Source organism: Strongylocentrotus purpuratus, unplaced genomic scaffold (assembly GCF_000002235.5).
Source record: "Strongylocentrotus purpuratus isolate Spur 01 unplaced genomic scaffold, Spur_5.0 spur5_scaffold_9, whole genome shotgun sequence".
Lineage (NCBI taxonomy): Eukaryota > Metazoa > Echinodermata > Echinoidea > Camarodonta > Strongylocentrotidae > Strongylocentrotus > Strongylocentrotus purpuratus.
The window spans coordinates 15,022,628-15,042,361 of record NW_022145615.1 but is presented as its reverse complement, the minus strand read 5'-3'; the positions used below and the strand labels follow the sequence as shown (position 1 = coordinate 15,042,361).

The 19,734-nt window shown below is 35.4% G+C and overlaps 1 protein-coding gene across 1 annotated transcript; it reads right to left on the bottom strand.

The window, feature by feature from the left end:
• Positions 1–1,846: 1,846 nt before the first annotated feature.
• Positions 1,847–17,361, bottom strand: LOC100892136 (putative glucose-6-phosphate 1-epimerase). The gene is made up of 10 exons (XM_003730923.3): positions 17,039–17,361; positions 13,823–13,874; positions 13,442–13,500; positions 12,153–12,232; positions 10,232–10,305; positions 9,745–9,815; positions 7,759–7,865; positions 6,788–6,852; positions 5,642–5,733; positions 1,847–4,940 (listed from the first exon to the last, which is right to left on the bottom strand). The coding sequence occupies exons 1-10, from the start codon at positions 17,130–17,132 to the stop codon at positions 4,780–4,782; spliced, it is 855 nt and encodes a 284-aa protein (XP_003730971.1). The 5' UTR covers positions 17,133–17,361; the 3' UTR covers positions 1,847–4,779.
• Positions 17,362–19,734: the final 2,373 nt, after the last annotated feature.

Below are 19,734 nucleotides of genomic sequence, written 5' to 3'. Positions count from 1 at the left end.
TAAGGTTTCCAATCCACCGTAAGCTGGGACTGCATATGTGTGTGTGTGTGTGTGGGGGGGGGGGGTTGAGACTAGCTCTAGGGAGGGGATGCCTTCTCAGCATGTTTAGATGGAAGGAAACAATGTCAAATATCCCTTACCCAATATGTTGAAAACAAACAATTTTATCTTTATTTATCTATTTTCCAGGAACACGGCATCAAACAAAATCAACTATCTAAACAATGACTAACTTTTACTTTAAGCCAAGTCCTTCCTGTTTGTCATGATATGATGGACCAGGTCTTTCTATTTCCTAGTTCTTCAACTTCCAGTCCATGCACTGTCTTCTCTATGAGGCTGTTCACACCGCAATGAGATAGCGCGGTCTATCGTAGCACCCCCTTTTTTCTAGCGCGCGCTAGACCGCGCTATCTCTCGTGGACCACCCCCAAGAGGTGCTCCAGTGGCACGCCGTTTTGGCTCGCCGTGGCTCGCTGTTGGGCGGACCGAAACGACGTTGTACCTTCCAAACCGCAGAGATAGCGCGGTCTAGCGCGCGCTATCTCTGCCGGTGTGAACAGCCTCTACGATCACATCTATTATTAGGCTGGTCTTTCTCTGCCTCTTTGCCAATGTGATGGAGTCCATAACAGAAGTTGGGAGAAAATGTCATCTTCTCCTGAAGCAGGTGCCAACAAGCTCCAGTCTTCCCTGTTCTAGTTTTTCAGAGTTTTGGTAGATCCACATAGGTCTGCATTAATTATGTGGTGTTCTGCATCTACTTTGACATTCAGGGCTGCTCTGAGCAGCCAGGTGTAGCATCATCTAATTGCCTTGCCTTTTTGCAGCCAATTGTCCATGATCGTAAGGCAGTAAACTAATTCTACAGAACTGCTTGGAAGAGACTGATCTTCCACTCTTTGCTCATTTTGGACTTCCATACTTTTATCTTGTCCAAAGCTCTCTAAGCCTCTTTTCTGATTGAGTTGTCCTTTTGAAAGCTGTCCAGGTGGCTGCCAAGGTACTTGAAATCACCGTCACCTAGCTTCTCTACTTATGTGCTCATTGTGTATAGGTGAGATTCCTCTTTTGTTTTGAATGTGACATATGTCCTTCTTTTTTTAAGGTTAAAATGTAGACCCACTTCAGCTGCTTCTTTCTCCACTTTCAGAAGAAGGGAAGTGCTTGTTGGATTTCATTGGAGACTAGGGCAATATCATCTGCAAAGGCGAAGACAGCCAGTGATTGTTGTTAGATCGTGTCTTCTGCTCCTTTGTCTTTTTTTCATCTTCTTTACCTCCTATTGCTCTCCCGATAGCGTAGCCCGAGATAATCACAAACAGATAAGGTGCCAGAGCAACTCTTTGTCTTTTTTCAAGGCAGGTCAGTCATGCAGAACCCTACCACTTGCAGTTGTTGCTTTTCTTAGGCTGAGGTTAATCTTTGCCGATACAATTCGGGGGTCTGATCCAGTGCTTGTGAAGCTTGTGTATGCTTCTACATTAATGAGGCTGTTCATCATCCAGATCTTCCTCACAAGGATGTAGTCCAGCTGTGGGTGTGTTCCAAGAGGATGTAAGTCCACAGCTTTCCCTTCCCTCAATCCTACCCTTTGATCTGTCTGGCTCGGTTGAACCTGCCAGGATTGAGACTCCTGCTAGCATAGCTCTTGGTCTACTCAAGCTGCTTCAAGCTGGTATTATCAGAAGCAGAAATCCAAATAAACATTTTATATTCAAATGTAAAGCTATCCTTTCTACTCTAATAAAAATGTGGACTAATTGCACTTTAAGAGTCTTAGATCTATTCAAATAATCTTAGAGTAATTGTAGATTCAAATAATCTTGCAAACAGACAGACAAAATTTCCATGTAGATTTTTCTCATCCAAACCTTTCAATTTATTGCTAAAAAGTTACAAGTGGTATAAAAAAAAGTACCCATCACAATACATGTACAGAATTATGAAAGAATTAAAAAACCTGCACATATATTAAATGGGAATTGCAATTCCTTCTTTTGGCAGATTATAATAAAATGTTATCCAGGAAATGCTAGACAATACATATGTGGAAATCAATACAGAACGGCCATAATGTGGTAGTATAAAGAAATACATGTACCCATAACTACTGTTTGATGCAACTTTCTTTCTGAATTTTTTGTTTTAATGTCACAATATGTCCACTTTGGAATAATGGTGTTTTTTAAACAAAAAATATCAGTAATTTCTTTTTTTCTGCCCTTCAGAATATTACAATAATTATTTTTTTTTAAATATGAATTTTATCCCTTTCCCGGTAGCCTGGGGGTATACAAAACATAAAATAACTGGTGATAAGTGTTTGGTATCAAAAAGTGCTTGTGAATGATCAATGATCAGGGTCTCTAGAGGACACAGTCAATCACTGATCCCCACATACCGTACGTATGAATGATTTGGTTTCTTATTTCCAAAGCCTACTGACTTACCAACTAACATCATTTTCACAACATAAGAAAAAGCAAATGAAAGTGCTAATACCTACAATAAAACTGTTACCAGAAATAATACCCCTAACTCACATTTTTTTTTAAACAGAACTACAGTGTATTTGTGTAAGTATACACTAAGCTCTGATTTTCAAATCTGATGCTATTGATGACTTCAAAGAATATTCAAAGTTGATTTCCTTTTATACCTAGCAGCACCGTTCAACATCATTGTCATTTCAGTATTAATGAAAATGCAAAATATTTCAATTTAATAGAAAAAGCCTGAGCATGCGCAATGTATATATGATACAACTATGCAACGTCTGCTGAGAATCAGAAGGGCTTTAACTCATGTCAGTTACATAGACTTAACACCCTTCTGGCTCTAAACAAACAATATGATAGGATTGCTGTCTAATGTAATGAGTTTAGTAAATTGCTTATAAGATCACTAAAGATCAATCTCTTCCTATTCAAACTAAATGTTTTACGTGAAATAATGACATGATATATAACTTTCTTGATGTATACAGCTGATACCAAATCTTCATGAGTTTGTGCATTAAGAAATTGGGTTCTCAATGATAATACACTGGAATGGATTTGGGGTCAAAGTTGCGTAAAATAAACAATAACATTGTACAAACTTAAATTGAACATTTTTAAAAGCACAAAATATACAGATAGCATAACAAATCAGTCAAAATATCATGTGACAATTGCGGTTAAAGAAAAGAAATCTATAAGATTTTCATGGTTAATACATGTATATTGTAAAATATTAATATATTTCTATCTGATAAAATATTGAATTTCAGCCTTTTACCATAAAATATTGCATTTGACAATTATAAATATGCAATACAAATATTAAACCTTTTCTAAAGAACAATATATTTCTTTCAATAAAGATAATTAAGTGTTTCATTTTACATTTCTTTCTTGTTTTAACTGAACAAGAATAAACAATAATTTGAATTAATTGCAATTTCTTTGAAAGACACGATTATACTGCTAATAAAGCACATTAAGTATGGTACATATTAAATTTTTTTGTCTCTAAATAACAAAGCGTAATAATCAATTTGATTTTCTCATGAATCAGATTTGCTGCATGATAAAACTGTATTACTGTCAAATAGGTGAAAATCACAGAAGTCAAATTTTTTTTTGAAAAAATTGTGTTTAAGTGGCTATCGGAATAGAATGGTCTATTATGTAGATTGTAGATATTTCATGAATTTTTCAGGCTTTTTCTTATATCACCTTTTTTTTGCCAGGCAGCTATTCAAATATTTTGAATACAATCATTATTCTATACGGGTGAATTATAATAAATCCATTAAATGATTTGCCCTCCCCTCTGTCATACTCTACAAAAATGAAAGTAGAAAAATTAAAATTAAATATATATATGATCAAGTTAAGCAAAACAAAAACAAAATCCATACGATAATACAAACTGTCTTTAAAGTAACAAGAGATATATTTTAATTCCAATTCTCCCCTACCACCTGTTCATCTTGATTTTAAAATTACATTAGAGAGTTGCATGTTCAATCATCTGTTGTTTTACATACCAACCTAAGCAAACGTATATCATTGCAACACACTTTATGACACAGTTTTGTAACATTGATTAAGTGATCATCATCAACTTCAGGTGGCGCTGTAAAGCGCTGCTGTGGCCTTCACATCTGCAATAGTTTCTTTTCTTTAATGGGATTCCCCTTTCGAAAAAAATATACATTTCAAATCAGAGACATACATGAAAGAATAAAAATCAACATTCCAATCATAATGAGAATCAAGTTCATACCACTACCACCTCTCATAAATGTATATAGTATATGAAGTATCAAAAACAACCTGATTTAGGCTTCTGCTGAGAACCACAAGGGTGTATAATATCTTTTACAATGCCAAACTGTTTATCACTTTTATTACCAGATATTACTTTGTAATTCTTTTCTTGTATGCATTTTGTATTCATCTGTTTAAAACAATAGTACACTTCACCTTTAAGGGAGAGTATTCTACCTACACTACTTCATATTTACGTAATATCTGCTGCCCACGATGTTCTGATGTGTTGACAGCCAAGTCCCACAATGCATCACCTGTGATGATGCTTGGGTACAAGAACCTGATATGCTCTATGTACGCCTTCATCAAAAGATGTGGCAATAGAAAATACATTACAGCAGTGGTAGCAATTTCAGTAAAAGACAGATTTTCAATATATATACCATTATACCACATTATGCAGAGTAGTGAGTTAATACCCCTCTGGCTTTTGGCAGACGTTTTCTTTTTAAATTTATTATTTGACAGCGATGCTCTGACTTGCGAAGAACGTTTGTTCAGGTTGTAGCGTTACTGGTGTAGAAACATGGCCAGCTTCTACACAAATCATCTTAGTGTATTCATCATCACCAAAGTCACTCATCTGTTTTGCTTTCTCTGCCCATGGATTCCATACCACTGAATGTTTAAAAAAGAAGCAGAAATAGATACAAACAGAAATTCAGTATGGTAACATTAAAGTGAAAGGTTGTATTTTTGTCTGTGTGCTTAAATTTGCAGAGATGTTGATTGGTAGTTTTTTTTTTTAATCAAAATGTCTTTGTTGTGAAGTAACCACTCCTTACACTTTAACTACAAATACATCCAATATGATACATATTTTTTTGTAAGCTGTGCTAATTCATATTTACTCAAAAGTGCTTGCCATCCTAGTAATCTTATACTATTACTTTACCTGGTAATGCAAGTCATTGAATTCATTTACACTTTAAAAAAAAAAATTGTTTGGATAACAAAAATAGCAAAACAAATGCCGATTCAGGCTTCATATTACAAGCTAGAATGTGAAAAGATAGTCACATCCCACATCACCCTGTTACTCCTTTAACCAGAAGATCACACAAAAAGCCTTTTACTGAAATTAGTTTCCTTCAAATATTCTTTCCTTCCGCAAACACTTACAGACTAGAATTCTGTAGCACCATTTCTATTTGTTGAGCTGTACTATATTCAGATTCAGAATTCAGACATTAAAATACACAAATGACAAATAAATGACTATTAAACCAAAGTGCATTACTAAATGCAGAAGCTGCAATCTAATGATTGAGTTTCAAGATAAACCTTTTGGCAATTTTATGACTAGATAAAAACTGTACCTGTATCAGGAAAGTTGTTTTTCTCCAAGATAATGGTTGCTCCGTCAATTGTGTTTCTGATTTCATGTTTATTGGGTGTTTGCTGGTATACTCTGGGGGAAAAGAAATGTCCAATAACAATCACTTTGAATTGAAATTAGGAATGCTAATTATCCTCACCCTTTTAAAATTATTATTGTAAAACAAAATAGTCACTGATTCACTTTTGTCATATAAATGGTACGCATTGTACACATGACTGATTAAATCTCTTATAAATCTGTTATAATCATACTTTTTTCATTGATTGTTAAGTGTTTCTCAAAAGAAAAGAAAGGGGCAGGGTTGAGGCATAGAGGGATTTACAAGGTGATATCAAGAGAATACAACCTGTTTTAAGGCATAGCGTATAAATGTTGGAAATAGATTGGTAAAAATAGAATATGCATAAACTACAAAACTGTTCAAGACTATGAGAAGAGTTTGTCTAAACAATCAATGTTAATAAAGCCCTTGAACTTTGCATTTTCTTCTCCAAAGAATCCCCATCATAAAGTGGATTAATCTATCACTTAATAAGTGTCATGTTAATAAATCTGTCATTAAATTGTAGCATATGAGTCATAACAGTTCAAACAAAATAACAAGGATGTTGAAAAGGCAAAGTTCATATTTGATAATGTCATTTTGTATGCTCTACCTAATCGTTTTGTGCTGTACATGTTTCATTAATGCTGTAACACTTACTATCTTTAACCTACTGTTTAAAACAGTTGTTTGTTCGCTGATATTTGCATTTCAGTTTTGCATGTGCACAAACACAGCTCTGGTTCACATTGGTATTAATTCCATTCTTCATTTTTAAAAAAACATACAATACATACAGAGTATTAAGAAAATGTAGCTCTAGTTCACTGGTTCTCCATTTTCCAATGAATTGCTAAGTTTAGATGTGAAACAATATATTAATCACGATCAAAGTGACACTATGATAAAAACAAAATTTGTCCCATTGTCATACCACTAAATGTTTGTGGATTTGGTTGCACTATTGAGGTTAAATGTTTACTGGACACAGCTGATAAACAATTATCTCTAGCCCACTAGTACAAACAACCTACTAATGGTATTTGTTGACATATCAAAGAAGAGGTTGCTGAGACTCACCTGTCATAGTTTTCTCCCACTGTCACTAGATCCCTGTCCTCCGTGAATGTGGCTCCCCCTCGAATCTATTTACAAAAATAATAAACAATTTAAATCCATACCGGTACTCTACTGCATACACTTACAACAGCTGAATGAACCATTTTCAGATTCTACAACAGTACACTCCAGCAGCAATTACTATGCAGTGATTATCCTGGAGCACAAAGTGAATTCCTAAATTCAACCCTGAACCCAACACTATATTTAATCCTAACCCTACTTTATTATTGTGATGAAGTAAAACCTGGAGCAGAAGTCACTAGGGAAATTAATGTCAAGTTAAACATTTTTGGATATGTATTTGAATATAAAGCCTGCTTTCCAAAAGAAAAGTTTGTTGCTCTTAAAGCCTCACAAGGTGTGGACATATGTCTGACAATTTGAACTTGTGCATTTTGATTACTGGAAATAAAGTAAAATCGACTTTACTAGTAACGGGCTACAGTCCTACTCTAGGTACTTGCGGAAAGATGCATTTTGTAAGTTTGACTGTAACTGATGATATAAAATACTTGCCAGTAAGCAAAACAATATAATAACACACAATTAACATCACGTTATCATTTGATTAGAATCATATCATCTAATTATGTGGGTAGTCTGACTAATGATGGAAATTAAAAAAAACCAGAGAGCACTCAGAGCAGATTTTCATGAACATAGTAAACATGGATAGCATAAAATAAACTCAGTATATAGTGAAAGGAAATCTAACAAGATATACTTTTAGCAAGACTGAGCCAATTTCTTATAATTTTGAAGATTCCAAAACCTCACAGTATACACCAATACTTATGTGCTACATCATCAACCTCCTCCGATCACTTCCACACGGTTTCTTTCACATTGCAATTGATTGTAAATAAGTTTGATTAATCCCAACTGTTTATGAGACAGGCCCAGAACTCGACCTGATATTGAACTATTACCTTGTCTACATACTCTAGTCCATTGAGGCCTGTTATTGATACATTGGCTATGTCATCTACTCTGAAGTATGTGTGTAGAAGACAGGTGAATTCTAATTTAGCCAAGCCTGCATGGGAGATCAAAATATTATACAATGATTACATATATATACTGTACATTGATTTGTATTTGTCTGTTTCCACATACTGTCTTTCAACAGACGTTGATTTTTTTTTAAAGGCCCTTGCACACCTGCAAACTTTAAAGTTACAGATCAATATGAACACAACAACAACAACAACAATTAACAATGGTGACAACGACAAGTAAATGAATTCTAACAGATTAAAGATGTTATATATTTTTAAGCACAATTCTGAAAAATGTCTGACAAGCAACAACAAAAATGTGTACTTTAATAAGAACTACTTAGATTAGGTTCAAATTGAGAGGGGGGGGGGGGCATTGGCAAATTGTCTTTCACTCCCATCTTATATTCCCCAGTGAGTCCATATGTTACTAATATGATGTGAATTAAGACGTGGATTGCTGAGAAGATCAACTGTATGGCAATCCAATCATTGAATTACACCGCCAATCTAGTCTATTTACATTCAGGGATACACATATCATTTATGTGCAGGGAATCGAGCATTCATCTGCTTTGCTGTGTATTAAATGCAAATGCTGTAGTGAAGCAACATTTGATCATTTGGTAGCTGATTGATTTTAATTGCAGGTTCTTTGAATTCTTTACTTTAACTATTTTGGATTTGTTACGGTAAGATGAATAGAGAACTGCATATACAGACTATTCTATAAAATTGTATTTGTCTTTTCTCAGAGGATCGAGGGGGAGGGCACAGAAAATAATTTCTTTCCTTAAATCTTTTTTTTTCCTTGAGTACCAGTAAAGAGGTGAAAAGAGAGTGGTGAAATATAGACTATTCTACATAGAGACTTTAGAGGCTTGTTGATATAATGATAGTTGTCAGCATAAACAGAAGGGTCTAAACTATCTGGTCTGTAGACTACACTTTGCACAGTCCCTAGCTGTGATGCTGTAGCTATTCCTGATAATTTAAAGCCAGTGTGTATGTTGACCTTACATCATTCTTCTTTTCTATCCTCATCCGTTACCAAAGTACAAGTGGTTGATTAAAACAGAATTATTGCACACTATGTTTCTAAATTGAAACTCTAATATTTCGATGAAATTTGTTGTATTACACTTGTATTTCACATCAAATTGACAATTTTTGAGATTTTGTTTTCTTTCATTATTTCTTTATCTTTATTATTATTTTCTATCATCTAGTTAACTTGCTTGAATATACAGCCAAACAGGCTATATGTCAGAGCTACAAGGAACCCCATGTTACTGTTATAAATGTACTTCAAATTGAAGGAAACTATTTGCTCAGCTAGCTGCATGCACATGGACCATCAATCATTTTGGTGAAGATTGGATGTCAAGTATTTGGCCCTTGGTTATCACCACATCAGATCACACTCCATTGCTCATCACACTCAGTGCTATAAAGTTCTGACACATACATTCAGTCATACTTATTTTTCTTATTCCTGTAGTTACTTAATATCAATCTCTTTTTTTTTAATATAAGGTCATTATCATTGATTCTACGTGAATATGGTATTGCTATTCCGTGCATGGCCCCAGAGCTCTTATGTAAAATTAATGATCAGTTACAAAATCATAAATGTATTGTACTACAATATCCTCACACAGAACATTATGTATTTGGACGGTTTTGAAAAAGAAAAAAACACAACAACATAATGATAATAATATTTATTATTACTTGTTTACCCAGGGTAGCCTTTTTTGTTGTTCTCAATTAGAGCAAGTATGTTGATATTACTTATTGGAGTCCTGTATATCTTCCTTATATATTGACGTTAGTGGATAATAAACAAGAAAATATTAGCCCTTTACAATTACATAATACTCTGCAGATGATATTTGAAGCTGAAGGAATCAGTACCTGTATTTGTGACAGAAAAGTCAAAGACAGCATTCTTTTTCTTCAGAGCAACTGTGTATTTCACCTTGAATCTGAAGAAGAAAAAAAAACAGATAACATTTATCATCACATATTTGATATTTAGAATTTTACAGTTATAAATGCAGTACAGTTGATTGTGCTCATGAGCATTAACCTGCACTACTGTACTGCAGATTGAATTATTGTTCAGCCATTAAGATTCCGTCCAATGACAAATTAAAGTATTATCTAACCACATAGATCTACCACAAAATTTATCACTCAGGGGCAAAATTAATCTAAGATTTAGAAAATGTATTCAGTAAAAAATCTAAGTAAAAAATGCTGGCGTGACAAACAATTAAAGGGATTTAATTCAATGTGATGATAGTTCTATCAATATCAGAGGCCTATATGTTCATGATCCATACATGTATAATGTACTTTGCTTTTCAAGACTATTATGACTACATCCAATAATACTCACTTATGATTCCATATACTGCGTGTTTCTAGATCATCCTCCAGCTCAAATGTACAAAGGACTTCCTTCTTGGGATCCTTTACGAGATAAGAGAGAGAGAAAGAGAGAGACAGAGAGAGAGAGAGAGAGAGAGAGAGAAAGAGAGAGAGAGAGAGAGAGAAAAGGAGAGAGATGGAGGGAGAGAGAGAGAGAGAGAGAGAAAAAAAGGAGAGAGATGGAGGGAGAGAGAGAGAGAGAGAGAGAGAGAGAATAATAGTTTGAACAGCAAAATTAAAGCTACATTTTGCTCAAAGAGTACACATTAATCCTGGATGCATCATATTAGTTCTGAAGCACCAGGAGAACGTTGCAAAGACGGAAAATATGTTACACTAACAACAAATGTAAATCAACATTGCTACAAAGGATAATACAGATTCCTAAATTATTAATTTTATTTTTATTTTTATTTAATCATCTTATAATGTGTCTTTAATGAAAGCAACTTCTAGAAACAAGTTATTTATATAAAATAGAATACTCAAATATCATGAAATCAATAATGCATAATATACTTTCTAAAGGAGCATCAAAACCCTTTTACTATGAGTATCATAAAAACATAATTTTTAACCTTTGACTTTGAAAAGCTCTGTATATTCACAAAACATAGAATGTACTATCGGTCACATGGTCACATGCATTCACTGCATACTCTCCTGATCAGGATAATTGATGTGTTATCTTCCAATGTACTTTTGAATTTCTCCCATATCTATGTCTCTGTAGAGAAATTTGAACAGCTGGCATAGCTAGGATACCCTTAAACAAATATTTGCCCCCATCCTCCCATGTATGCACCCACTGTCTCCATGCTCTTAAAGGGGAAGTCCACCCTGATAACCCAATTGTCAATTATACATTCACCCTAGATATAATGATTGCACATATGTTTTTTGATATACAAATTTATTTTGTCATCAATAACTAAGAAAAAGAAATTTTATCAACATTTTCTGTACAGAGAAAATTGCAAAGTTTGCCACAGTTCCTTTAAAAATTACCTTAAAATGTTTAGTAGGCCTAATTCTTTTTTTCATAAGGAATAAATTTGTTTTATTTCTTATTTATAATATTTTGAATAATTTTAAGTTTGAATGGTAACCTCAGTAAATGGTCATTTTCTATTACTATATATACAATTTTGTCCCTAAAGGTAAAGACCAGTTTTGGAAATGCCCCAATCTCAAAAAATGAAATGGAAGCTCTCGAGCATTACCAATCATGTGAAAGAATATGTTTTGACTAATACATGATGATAAAAAATTTGCCGGGAAACCGCCTACTAATTCATATATTTGGTAAATTTGTTTCTCTCATGGTCTGTGAGAGATATAGGGTAGTCCCATATACATCTTTCTGTGTATAGTGCTTGTAACTTTACGAAGAATGGGCCAAATTTCTTATCATTTTGATGACTCCAGAACCTTGCAGATGCTAAATGCTAGATGATCAACCTTTTCTGATCGATTCCACAACGTTTCGTTCACAATGCAATCGCATGACCATAACTGGTCTTTACCTTTAATAATGATTACACTTCATATAGATTTCCTTCCAAAACAATAAAAAAAAATGTGATTTTGTACGATGTAAATGTCTACATAATGTGATGAGCCCTTCTTCTTTAGTTATTAATTTGTCTTTTTGCTCGTTAGAGATGTTGAGACTTTTGTTGGTTTGGAGTTCTGCTAGTCCACGAAACTTGAACCCTGATATGTAGGGGTATTTACACTGCAAGTTAAAACAATCAGTTTTTCTCAAATTCTGGAGTTTTGTCAGAAATTGTTCTGCAACTACACATGAACACGACGAAAAAACCATATCAGAAAAATTCCACTCTGGATTGTGTTTTTGTTGTTGTTGAAGATTTTGCTGAACTTACTGTTTGTTTGTCAGTCAGGACCCAAGGTGTTGTTCTAGCAAACCCATGCTGAGCTCCTAGATCCCATGGACCAAACTGGGCTATGGTAGCAAGGAAGAATGACAGTCAACACACATAAAGTCATTACTAATACATTTGTATGTATCAAAATGACTGTGAAAGTGGACAAATATCCTATTAAATTATTTGTATCACACAAAAATACAATGAAAAAAAAATGAATATTGTTCCTGTTCCTAAATTAAATTTGGTCATCATTATAAGAAAGACTGAAATAATGAATATGTTTATTTTCAAACTACAAAAAAAGAAGAAGATATTTCACCTATGTAATTCACTTTTTATTCATCTCCTGCTTGAAATTTAGATGAATTTCACTGTGACTGCCTTATAATGGAAGTCAACAAAATGTAATAGAGCTAAACTCCAAAGCAAAAGATATGGTGCATATAGCTTAGCCTTTAAATTGATTGATCCTCATCAATTTTCAAAATGAGAATACAATATTATGATGATAATGTTTTAAAAATACAATGTCAATACTTTCAAATCTATTTTTTTTTATTGACGATTACTTGTACATATATATCATGTGTAATGGGTCTTGTTAATTCAACAGTGCACATCACTTGAGCTTGAGCTTACAAGGTTGGGTCAATTAAATCTGGCATCCCTAGCCAAACACACCCACGTGCCTACCAGTGCCTCCCTGTGTCATTGTGCAGTTATGTAGGTTCCCTGCTTGATGATGGAATTCATCAATGATGACAAGCTTGCCAGCAATCTACACTATAGTAAGGCCTACATGTTCCTGTGTGATATTTCTTTGACATAATCAAAGCTGATGTGATCTGAAATCACTTTAACAAGCGTACCGGGAGATGCTCATTATACCCTTAACTAAACATGGAAAAAAGGGGGAAATGGGAGAAACAACAATACTTGTATTTCTAGAGAAAACATCTACCGTAACACTCCTTAAACTTATTTGATGATCAGATATAAAGATAAACAGACAATAAAAATAATATTACATAATATACAGTTGTGGGCCAAAATAGAGCCGGTAGTCAAAAGGAGTGGGTGTGCTGGGGTAGGGGGGGGGGGGGGCTACTCCAGTGAGTATTCACACAAAAAAAGTATGTATCTTCTATGATGATTATGATGCCAAAATGTTACATAAAACCCACTTTATCATGACATGGTAATCAGTCATATCATTGTAAAACAGACAGACAAACAAACAAACAAACATACTAAGAAACAGACAAAATTATTATTATACTTACGAAAGATGACTGGAATACCACCCCGTATCGCCTTCTTGTTATTAAACACAGCTTTTTCACTAATTGATAGAGAAAACAGTGAGAATGTTTCACAAAATGTCATTACATAAATGTAGGGGGAAACACTGACTGGAATAAGGCATACATTAAATTAGTACAGGGTAATATGACATCAAAAAATTTCATAATACATTTGGAAAGTTTTAAAGACTTACTGACTGATTCACAAACCTTAAATAGAAAGTTGTTATGTTTTAAAAATAATTCATATCGAAACAACAGTTATTGAAAACCTTCACATAAAAAATTAGTTGAAATCAACGGCATAAAATAAGAAATATTCAAAAAGGCAAAAAGATATTTTATTTGTTTGTGCCTTACCTTAAAAATAATCTATCACATCCATTCAGTGTAAGAGATGTTACTGTAGCTCCTGGGAGACAAAAAAATAAAGACAAAATCATTTTGTTGATATTATTTTAATGAAAACGAACCAACAAACAAACAACTCTATTTAAGTACAAGTTCTCCCAAGATCTACCATACATTTTACCGTTGTTTTACAAGAAGATAAAAAAGCATGTGATAAAATAGCCAGTAACTAGTAATGAATCTGAAAATTTAAAAATTTCATCCCAACTTATTCTCTGAGAACCTTTTTTTCGTTTCTCTTTCAGGAAAGTTAGATAAGTAATATCATTACCTTGATATGTGTACAACAGTGAAATAGAATATAATGCATAATACCTTACAGGCTTATAAATGTTTTATTTTCATCCTCTTCTCTTCTATGTTCTATTATATTGTTTATTACAATATATATACTGGTATATATTTTTTAAAACTTTTACTTTCGAGTTTTAAAAACTGCAAAGTCTATTTGTCTGTCTGTTGAGATGCAGAAGGGCATTACCGGTAACTCTGTGTTAGAGCATGACTAACGACCTTCTGCTTCTCAGCAGACAAATTATCTTTGATCTTGAACTATTTCTGGTCTGGCAGTCAGACCACTCCCTCACTGATGTTGTTGTCAATCTACACGAACTGAGATGACCTTTGCATGTCCTGGTTGGATACCAAGATTCAATGAGCGGAAAAAATGTGCTTGGGTTCAGGTTAGCATGTTAAATGATTTATGGCTTCTGTCAAGCTTAATGGGTCTGCCTGGAAGGGCAATGGGGCATGTAGACAACCCATTTAAGTGGCTAGGGAAGGATACTGTCACATGCTTCAAGGAAAACACTTATATTTAAACATAAATTTATGGGGAAATGACAGAGTTCACATTTTAAAATGTTGTGATGCAGAGTGTTATTAAGTGTCAAAGAAGTTAAAAGAGATATTCCTCGAAATTTCTCTCAGTTTTAAATACACCATAGAGGACTTACAACTCCAAAACAACAAAGAAAGAAAAACAAACTAACTAAAAATATAACAAACAAACAAGCAAATAAACTATGATATTTAAAAATGGATAGTGGGCACACCTGAAAGACAATTCCTTATCATTCTTCTACTTGTACTAACAGCATTTCATATTAAAATGCATGTTATGAAAACAGGAAATTGACAATATCTTGTTACTAGAAATTCTAAACCTCACAGGAAGGTACCATTTGGTGACCAGACCCCAAATTACTGTAAGAGCATTTTCCTCTATGTTGATTTGGTGATCTTTTTTCGGGGGGGGGGGGGGGGGGGGTTGAGCAAACATCAACACAAAGACAATAAACAACAATAGATAACTTATAATATTAATAGGCAAACCTTTTTTTTCTTGAAGTCTTTTATTAAATTGAGTCAGCTTTTGTCAATCATAAACGTGTTGGAGTGAGAAAAAAAAAATCAAATTACATAGTTCACACTACTTCGGGTTTCATTGTTTATTGGTAGGGTCACAGCTATTGTCACTAGCGTGTCCAGGAAAGAGGGGGGGGGGGGGGGGTGGGCTGAAACCCCTCTCAAGCATTGACCAAAGAATACAAAATAAAGAAAGACAGATGAATGCTCTTTTGAGACCAACAATTAAAATAGAATAACTTGTGAGTCCCACATTATTCTTTTACACATAATAGGCTGTGTCAATCAAGAAAATGATCTAAACCTTTAAACACCCTACTTTTGAAAACCTGAGTGGCACATCAATTGGCCTAGATACATGTGGTATAATTCATTGATAGCAACAAATATTATGGTCGAAAATTTATTTGAGGTGGGGCACCCCCCCCCCCCCCCCAAAAAAAAAAAAAAATAAATAAATAAATAAATAAAATAAATAAATAAATAAATAAAAAATAAAAATAAAAAAAAAATAAATAAAAAAAAATAGTAATGAATAAATAAAAAAAATAAAAAAATGCTGAACAGCTCTGATACTCCTAGTATCCCCCCCCCCATCACAAAATCCTGCACACACCTCTGATATTAGCTGAATATAATCTGCATCCATATAGACATGATCACTACTCATCAGGACGGTAGAAGTCAGAAAGTGAATAACAATATATCACACAGTATGGGAGTGACTGAGCTGTTGATTAGATCACATTCCATATTCATTACAACAAGCTAGCATGCAGCTACATGCAGCTACATGTAGCTAGCCTACAATGTAGCCGTGCACTGTTCAATGCATTTAACAAGCTGAAAATCTCTCATATCCAAGCAGTCTTCAATCTAATATTCATGAACTAGAACACGATACAGTTAATTGCATATAACTCAAAGTCGCATGAGTAGAATTTTCTCTTTAAAAGTCGAATAAATCTTTTGGACCAATCAATACAAAAAATGTTACCGTAAATGATGATGTGTATATTAAGACACACCTGTGTATAAGACATACGCAGCCCTTTTTTTTGCTGACTCTGGAGGCAGCAAGCCAAGTTCGTGTACAAAAACCCACGCGTGGGAAGACCTTTATTTTACTGCGAGGTGCAGTACTTGAAGGCGCCGATTTGTGCTCGTGAACTTGTCACAAATAATAGTAACAATGTCATTTTTAAAACTAAAGATGACAGACAAAAAAAAAAAAAATCGGCCATACAGGTAATGTTGTTCTAAGTTCCGAGTGGTGAGTCAACACACCTTGTATGACTGAGCTGGGAGACATTGCCAGGCAAAGTGCGTCTTATACACAGAGATTTACGGTACTTACACTCCCAAAGTCAAATTTTGCATAAATATATGTCAAAATGTTTTTTGCAGTACCAACAGATTCAACTTATGCAGGGATAACTTTTATTTACAAATCAATAATAAAACCAAATAGGTTTGGACTCACACTGTATATCACAGAATCCTGTATTTGCCCCCTAAAAATTTGTATTATAGTGCCACAGTGACCTACCGTACTGATTTTTAAAGAGAATAGACCAGACCTACATTGAATTGAAAAATAAGTTTTGATGGAATAAATGCTTAAAATTAAAACCTATTTTTCATCCAACACATTAGACGAGGAGGCACCTGTAACTCTCTATGGTCAGATTAATTAATCATTTTGCCCTGGCCCTTGCTCTTATGAAAACAACGTTGATATTAAAAGAGTTGGACAATAATTATGATAACAAAATATACCGTATGAATGAAACTTACCGTGAAGCTGGACGTTCGCAGACGACTCCAGCTGCCTGGCCAATACCACCTGTTCCTGGCGCTCCTCCTTGGGAACAAATTTCAAGGAAGCCATTTTTCCAGAATCAAGTATATATCTTTTCTTGAGTCCCGATGATTAGAAACCACTGCGAATCGAAGCCAAACAGAAGCCAAACAACACAAAGCACAGCTAGCTATGCACAGTAGCATAAAACATGCGGAAGTTCTTTTGTGATCACTTACAAAGTTCATAATATACCGTGTCGAGACGACCTCGCATCCAGCGCCTAACTCGAAGGGTTCGATGTGCGTACCACCAACGTATCATCACACACACCGCACCACTGGGGATAGTGCAGTACTGCTTTGCTACTGTTTTGATTACATGTACTTACACACGCCCACTTCTGTACAGTTAGTCTACTCATCTCCAAACGTTTTTTCGTCTAAATTTACTTACATGTCCCTATATGAAAGAGATAGTTTCCTTCAACCATGGAGAGGGGCATAGGCGCCGGAAGTGGGGGGGCAGGGGGGGCAGTTGCCCCCCCAGTCAAAAAAGTGGGGGGGCAAAACGCATTTTTGCCCCCCAAAAACGCCCCCCCCCCTCCAAAAAAAAAAAAAAAAAGCAGTAAAGGAATAAACATGGTTTGTATTTTTAACCCAAAAGAACATAACAATAATAAAAACCTGAATTAAAGCACATATACCATTCCATTCAAAGAAAAGGAAAGTTCACAGGAATTAAATTTTTATAAACATTGCGCATGCTACCTATACGGTTTATAATAGCGATACGCGCATATCGTGGACATATTGTGCGAGAATGGGAAAACGTGTCTGTTTTTTTGGTTTTGTTATAGGGGTGAGAAGACATGAGCCCCTGAACGCTCGCGTACTGATGGGGGGGGGGGGTATATCTATACGATACCAGTGATTTACACATGTTGCTGTTATGACATGATTTTCCGGTATTTTTTCTCCATTTTTTTTTAAGTCATACCTTTTTATGCGTTTGTTGGAAAATAAGAAATTCCCAAATTACAGTCGGGCGAAAAATACGCTTATTTAGAAGCCTTTATGACATGGTCTGCAAAGTGGCTGGGCTCGAGCCCCTCCCCCTCACTTTTTGAAAAAGTATGTTAAAGAGAAAAAGAAAGAAAGACGGAGAGAAAAAATAAGTGACCTGCCAATGTCACAAATAAGGCATAAAAAATGCTCATCTGACCGTAATTAAATGCCTAAAACCCCAGAGCTTACGGGTGCTCCGCCCCCGGACCCCACCAAGGGCCCTAAGGCGGGCCCCTGGATGCTCATCTGACCGTAATTAAATACCTAAAACCCCTGAGCTTCCGGGGGCTCTGCCCCCTGGACCCCACCAAGGGCTCTAAGGCGGGCCCCTGGATGCTCATCTGACCGTAATTAAATACCTAAAACCCCTGAGCTTCCGGGGGCTCTGCCCCCTGGACCCCACCAAGGGCCCTATAAGGCGGGCCCCTGGATGCTCATCTGACCATTATTAAATCCCTAAAACCCCTGAGCTTCCGGGGGCTCTGCCCCCTGGACCCCACCAAGGGCCCTATAAGGCGGGCCCCTGGATGCTCATCTGACCATTATTCAATACCTAAAACCCCTGAGCTTCCGGGGGCCCTGCCAAGTGCCCTAGGGCGGCCCCTGGTTGCTCATCTGACCGTAGTTAAATATTAAAACCTCTGAGCTTCTGGGGGCTCCCCCCCCCCCCTCTGGAACACGTCAATGGCCTTAAAGAGGCCCCTGGATGCTCATCTAACCGTAATTAAATACCTAAAATCCCTGAGCTTCCGGGGCTCAGCCCCTTGACACCCTGCCGAGGCTGGACCCCACGCCAATTTACGCTCTACCTGATCGTTAATACTTCACTTTGAAAAACGTTCCGCGGGACCTGCATGTAACGTGTAAGACTGGTGGTGATGCAGATTTTTCGTCTGCCCCCCCCCCCTTCCGAACGTTTTTTCTCATTACGTCACTGCCCTCGGAAGGTGAGCCCCCTGGAATGTTTGCCCCCCCAATCCCAAACTGCTTCCGGCGCGCCTGGAGAGGGGTATTTAAAATAACATTTATCGTAGTATATATATATATAGCAATGGATAGCTCTTTGCAGAAGAAAAGATGGGAGCTGTCAGTTTGTTTTTGATTGATCTAGATTTAATTTGAAAAGAAATAACTTTCTTATCCAAAAAAAAAAAATATATATCCTCAAACTTTCACATATGTGCTCCTCCCATGTCAAGCTCTCAAAGGGGAAGTCAACCCTGATATTAAATTGGTTTGAAAAAATGAGAGGAATATAGGTCAGTGAAAGTTGAGCAAATTCTGATTAAAACTAGGAAGTTAAGAATTTTTCAAGTTGCGATCAATAAACCACAAATTGGCAGCTTTGTGACGTATCTTGCAAGTATTTTCTTAGTTATTGATGACGGAATAAATTTGTTTCATACAGGGGTTATATAAAACATATTTGCAATGATTATATTTAGGGTCAATGTAAAATTGAAATATTCAGGAAAATATATTGTTGAATTCTTTTAGTACAGGGCGATTTGGGAGGGGAGCTCGCAATTAGATACATCACAGAGTAGCCAATTTGCGTTTGATTGATTTGCACCTTTACAATACAAATTTCTTCTTAAAAAAAAAAATTGTTTTGGCTAAAAACT